Source organism: Monoraphidium neglectum (genome assembly GCF_000611645.1).
Source record: "Monoraphidium neglectum strain SAG 48.87 unplaced genomic scaffold scaffold01258, whole genome shotgun sequence".
Taxonomy (NCBI): Eukaryota; Viridiplantae; Chlorophyta; class Chlorophyceae; order Sphaeropleales; family Selenastraceae; genus Monoraphidium; species Monoraphidium neglectum.
In genome coordinates, this window is record NW_014012370.1 from 10,193 (window position 1) to 15,882 (window position 5,690).

General features: G+C 64.8%; 4 protein-coding genes across 4 annotated transcripts in view; 1 reads left to right on the top strand and 3 right to left on the bottom strand.

The window, feature by feature from the left end:
- Positions 1-397, bottom strand: part of MNEG_7223 (Pre-mRNA-splicing factor 18) — a gene marked incomplete at both ends in the record, with an annotated part of 1,267 nt that extends 870 nt beyond the window's left edge. Inside the window, one exon of the mRNA XM_014044304.1 lies at positions 204-397. Coding sequence (XP_013899758.1) covers positions 204-397 — 194 coding nt within the window. The remainder of the gene's footprint in view (positions 1-203) is intronic.
- Positions 398-652: 255 nt separating this feature from the next.
- On the bottom strand, positions 653-1,888 carry MNEG_7224 (hypothetical protein; the record flags this gene model as incomplete). Its single annotated transcript, XM_014044305.1, has 2 exons — positions 653-1,522; positions 1,742-1,888. The coding sequence occupies 2 exons, from the start codon at positions 1,886-1,888 to the stop codon at positions 653-655; spliced, it is 1,017 nt and encodes a 338-aa protein (XP_013899759.1).
- A 1,674-nt stretch (positions 1,889-3,562) lies between these two features.
- Positions 3,563-4,638, top strand: MNEG_7225 (putative histone H2A variant 1; the record flags this gene model as incomplete). The annotated part of the gene is made up of 5 exons (XM_014044306.1): positions 3,563-3,721; positions 3,881-3,944; positions 4,073-4,089; positions 4,307-4,378; positions 4,558-4,638. 5 exons carry the CDS (start codon positions 3,563-3,565, stop codon positions 4,636-4,638), a joined length of 393 nt encoding a protein of 130 aa, XP_013899760.1.
- A 596-nt stretch (positions 4,639-5,234) lies between these two features.
- On the bottom strand, positions 5,235-5,666 carry MNEG_7226 (hypothetical protein; the record flags this gene model as incomplete). Its single annotated transcript, XM_014044307.1, has 1 exon — positions 5,235-5,666. A coding segment is annotated over one exon (432 nt), but the record flags the coding sequence as incomplete, so codon positions are not given.
- Between the last annotated feature and the right edge of the window lie 24 nt (positions 5,667-5,690).

Below are 5,690 nucleotides of genomic sequence, written 5' to 3' on the forward strand. Positions count from 1 at the left end.
GGGGGGGGGGGAGGGGATTGCAGTAGAGTTTGAGGGAGAGGCGGGGTCGAAGGGCGGTTGAGATATGGGATGGACAGCCCAAATGGCAGAAAGATTATGAAACGGAGATGTAGCGCGCACGTGTAACGCAGCGGCACTGCCGTGTGCTTGCGGGATCTCCACCGCCACCATTCACGCCTCCTCATTGCCCCGCCCCCACCCACTTGCGTGTGGCCTCGTCGTTCATGATGTGCGCCTTGCCGCTGGCGTTCATGACGTGCGAGATCTTCTCGCGCGCGCTGCGCTCGTGGATGCCCACGCTGGTGACGCCGATGGGCCAGGGGCTGTTGCCTATGGCGAGCTTGAGGTACACGTCGTTGGCCGCCAGGTAGTTGCGCTCACGCATGGCCGTCACCATCATCCACAGGCCAACCTGGGGGGGGGGGGAGGGGGTTGTGAGGTCGAGCGGGTGTGACAGAGGATATGCGCGCAAGGCAGGCAGGCGGGAAGCGGCAGGTTCTCCTGCCCAGGTTGCGGCTGCAACAGCGGCAGCCTCACCCCCTTGGCTGGCCCAGACTCTGCAGGCTGCCAAGACGTGTCCCGACTGCCGTGGTGACGCCACCCCCATGCTACAACACCACCCTAGCCTCTCCCGGTCCCCCTCCTACCACCCCTAAATCATGCTTGCCTTGAGCTCTGGGTCCAGGTTGCGTGTCTCCAGGCTGCGCCACAGCGGCTCCATGAACCGCATGCTCTGCTTGTACACCATCGTGGCCTGGTGGCCCGCCCCGCTGGCCTTGGCCTCGTCGCTGCGCGCCTCAAGGTCGTCCCCCCACGCCTGGCACCAGCCCCGCAGGTACTTGGCGATGCGGTCCTCCAGCACCATCGCCTCCTCAGCGCGCTGCTCAGCCAGCCGCGCAGCCGCCGCGGCAAAAGCGTCCTCCAGGCCGCCGGCCGCACCGCCCGGCCCGCCGGCGCCGCCCTCGTCGCCGCCCGCGCCGCCGTCGGCGGGCTTGGAGGGGCCCTCACCGCCGCCCCCTTCGCCGGCCGCCGCCTCGGCCTTGCCCCCGCCGCCACCGCCGCCGGCCGCCTCGCCCTTGCCGCCGCCGGCCCCCTTGCCGCCCTTGTCCGCTTTGGCCTCCCGCTCCCGCTCGGCCTCGCCCTCCCCGCCGCCGCCGCCGCCCTTCTTCCTCAGCCGCGCCTCCCTTTGGATGGCCAGCAGCGTGTTCTCCTGCTGGCCCCCATAGCGCGCCTCATCGTCAACCAGGGCCGCCTCTTTCTGAGCTCGCGCCAGCCGCACAACGCGGCCACCGTCATCCTCCCCAAACAGCGTCACCGGCTGCCTCAGTGCGCGCAGGCGCCGCACGATCTCGGCGCGCGGCAGGGCGGCCAGCGCCTTGAGCGCCGCCGCGTCGGCCTCGGCCTGCTGCTGCTGCTGCGCGGTGGCGGCGAGCTCGGCCGCGGTCTCGACAGGCGCGCCGTCAGCGCCGTCGGCTGTGTCACCGTTGGCGCCTGCGCCCTGGTGTTGCTTTCGCCGCTTCTCCTGCAAACCCATCACCGGAGGGGGGCAAGGGTTCACAAGAGGGGCGCAGCGACCGAGAGCCGGGAGTGCACTCATCAGGCACAGCGATTAAGAGCATGGAATACTCGTCTCAGCGATTGGTGGCACAAACGAATCACGCATGCAGCAGGATGAAGGAGGGGTACGTAGCAGACGCCGCGGGCGCCACGCTCCTTATCGCCGCCCGGCCTGCCGCCACACCTTCGCGAGCCGCTCCTGCTCCTCCTCCTCGCGCAGGCGCTTCAACTTGGCCTCCTCCAGGTCTCCACGCCGCACTGACTTCTTGTCGCCCACCAGCTCCTGCTTCTCAGCCTTCTTCTTGGCCAGCAGGGCTTTGAGGCTGTCCATGGCGGCGGCAGCAGCAGCAAGGCGCGCCGAGCTGCGCAAAAGCACGCGGCCCCTCCGCAAGCGGGGCCTCCGCTGGCTCGTTCGGCTGCGGCAGATGAGTCTGACTTGAGATACCAAGACCTCGGTCCCCCCTTGCACTTTGCTTTGTGTCGCTGCTTCTGGAGCGACGAGGGATCGAGGGTCGGATGGGTGCAGGGAAATACAGACGCTAGCGGGTATATAGAACAGGTCTAAGAAACTCGAGAAGCAGTACGCGGACACCGTTGATGGATTTCAAGGCCTCGGCAACGCAACGTGGACCAACATGGCAAAGGCGAGCCGGATTTCGCTCCCGTATCTTGCAGTGATCGGTGATGAAGGCTTTGAAGTTATGGACATCCGGATTTCAGCGCTTGCCGAGCCTGCCCGTGCCCGAGCGGGCGACACATGCACGCTCAAAGCCTGGGCCCGTGCAGCCACCTGCCACGCTGCCATGCCTGCCCCGCGCCCTCAGCCTCGTGTCGGCCTGTCAAGCCTGGTCAAGTGAGTCTTATCACACACATGAGAAACTTGAAACCAGGCGCACAGCCTTTACATGTGCCAAATGCACGCACTGCGCTTCACACAGCCCAGCAGGTGCCTGCAGTCACCCAGGACCATGTCAGTAGGCACGGGTCGGGCGCCGAGTGTGAAGGTACGCTGCCAACTGTGCGCTTAAAAAGTTAATAAATTATTATCGATCACATTGGGTTGGGTCAAGCCAGGCATCACAGCCGCGCTACGGGGGCAGCAGGCCCTTGGGACGGGGGTTTCGCTGCAATGGCTCCTAGACGCATAGACGGCCCGCGGCCAGCCCCGCTGCGATGCGACACATGGCCCAATTGTGTGATACCAATTTCCTGCACTCAATTCATGCGGCAACCACGTGGCCTGGGCCTCGGGCCGACCGTTGCGAGCCTGGCTGTGGGCGGTTACGCACCAGGTGTTTGAACGCCACCAACAGCCCTTGAGATCCGATGTGTTGGGCGCGACCGTGCGCAATCGCAGCATTAATAGCTCAAAAACAACAAATGTATCGCTTATTGGCAGTTGTCGGGCCACGAGAGCTGTTACTGCAGCAGCATCGCAGTCCGCCGCTCAGGTTGCCGTCGCTGCACGCCAGGCCTGCCCAACGGGCGCGTCCCCAGGCGAAGCGGCCGCGTCGGGCGCCCTACAACACCAAACAAACTCTAAATATGGCGCACAGGGCGGCGGTACGCCCCGAGCAGCGATGCGCGCACACAGCTGCAAAGCGGGCGAGCGCATGGCGAGGGTCCGTCGCGAGTTGCCGCAGCGTTGCAGCCGCAGGGGTGAGGCTACAGCACCTTGACCGCGCCTCTGGGCCCCCTCAAGTCCTGGCTGCACGCTCCACAACCCCGCGTTGCCCATACGATGAGGCTGCCCCGCACACTCCCCCGGCCCCTGTCGGCCACACTCTGTGAGCGTGACATGCATACTTTTTCAAGCAATTACGCAGCGCCCCGAGGCCTGAAGCCGGGTGCCAGCACAACGCCCGGGCTTCCACCTCGCAGCAACATTTGTGGACGCTCGCACGTTTGTTTGGCCATTCCTACGCTTGCAACAGACTCTTCCGACGCCTATCAGCGCTCCTCTTTACACCCTCGTCCCTGATCAACACCACACAGTACAGCAACCATGTCCGGAAAGGGAGCCAAGGGCCTGGCGGGCAAGGGTGCCAAGGGCACCATGCACGGGGCCGATAAGAAGAGCCTTCAGGATAAGAAGAAGCCCACGTCCCGCTCGGCGAGGGCCGGGCTGCAGTTCCCCGTGGGCCGTGTGCACCGTCTGCTCAAGGTGAGGGGCCCCCGCGGCGGTCCAGAGCATTGTATATGTCAACTGGATGTGTGAGCAGGCGGGGCACGGGCGGAGGGCACGATCAGCAGGGGTGCCTCCTTGCGAGGCAACAACGGGACTCACCACCCCCCCGACCACCCCCTCTCCCCCTCCCTGCAGACCCGTGTGACTGCCAACGGGCGTGTGGGAGCCACGGCTGCTGTGTACACCGCGGCGATCCTGGGTGAGACTGCAGGCGACGATAAGGCCTGCCGAGCGTTGTACGCGCGTTGTTGCGCGGGCATCCCCGCCTCCTCCCCGGTCCCATACTCTGCATTCTTACACCCCACATCGTATCGTACCATTGTCCAGAGTACCTCACCGCGGAGGTGCTGGAGCTGGCAGGCAACGCTTCCAAGGATCTGAAGGCGAGTTGCATTCGTGCGGCACACGCCGCCCCATGGCACTTGTGCTCACAACACTCTGTCAATACCGGCCGGAGTGGTTGATAAGCAAGTGCACATGCGTGTAGCTGGTGGCCGCGTTGTCGACCCAGAGCACGCAACTCATGCCCCCCTTTTCAAACACTTCCCTTCCCTCCCACAGGTGAAGCGCATCACGCCCCGCCATTTGCAGCTCGCCATCCGTGGTGATGAGGAGCTGGACACCCTCATCAAGGTGAGGGGCTGCACAGCTCACCAGCTGGGCGCCAGGCAACCCTATGAACCATTCATGCATGGCCTGCTCAGTGTTGGTGCCAAAGTCGGGACGCGTGGGCAGGCAGCTGTATGTCAGCACAACACAGATGCGCACACACCAACCAACACCTCCTGGCGCCTTGCCTTGCTCTTTCGCAGGCCACCATCGCGGGCGGCGGTGTGATCCCCCACATCCACAAGTCCCTCATCAACAAGCAGGTCGGCAAGAAGGACGTGTAAGCACACTCATGACAGCAGCGCCAAAGCGCGGCACAATGTGCGCGTGCCATGCCACATGCTTCTCTTGACTTTGCCCTCGGACATTGCGCGCATGGCGCTTGTGCGCGGCGGCGTACGTGTTAGGGCTCTCATGGGCGTGTTGCCCCCGCTGCCCTATTCGCGCGCCTGCCGCGCGTCGCCGCGCCTTTACCCCTCTGACCTCGGACACGACGGATGACCTATAAAACCCAGCGCGTTGTGTGCTTTTCTTTGTATTATAAAAAGGCGCACTGTCGTGCTCTGCATGCTGCTGCCTGTGCTGTGGAGCAGCCTTGGCGCAAACGACAGGGCGCACACGCATGCATGCTTTGCTTTATTTTTAGCGCGGCCTCCACGACATGCACGTTTGTAACGTGTTGCCATCCACTGGTGGTCGTGGTCTTGCAGCGTTGCAGAAAGTTGAGACTGGCAGTGCTCAATGATGTAATGCCACAGATAGCATTCATCAAGCAGGATCACAGCTGGTTGAGCAACTTTTAGACGCACCTGCTGGGATTCACCTGCAAGTTGTCCATGCTGCCAGCAGGGTCACTGCACAGGGTGGGCTGTGCCAATGGTTACACCACCTCCCCTGCTGCGGCCCGCTCCTGCTCTTTTCGCCGACGTTTGCTGCCCCGATGCGTGCTACTGCTGCCGGCTGTCCCCTCACCCCCGGCGCGCTCAAACACGCGCAGCTTCGCGCTCCGCGCCCGCGGGTTGGCCGCCACCTCCTCGGGCCCTGGCGCCACCGGCCGCCGTGTCACCGTGTCGCCCACCGCACCGGCCCTCAGCGCCTCGAGCGCCTCCAGCCCCTCTGACCCGTAGGTGAGGGCCTCCATGTCGGGTGTGGGCCGCCCCGCCGCCCTCAGGAACGCGTGCTTGACCAGGCGGTCCTCCAGGGAGTGGAACGAGATCACAGCTAGGCGGCCCCCGGGGGCGAGGCACGACAGCGCCGCTGGCAGGGCGGCCTCCAGCTGGCCCAGCTCGTCGTTCACTGCGATGCGCAGGGCCTTGGGGGAGGGGGGAGGGGGTGG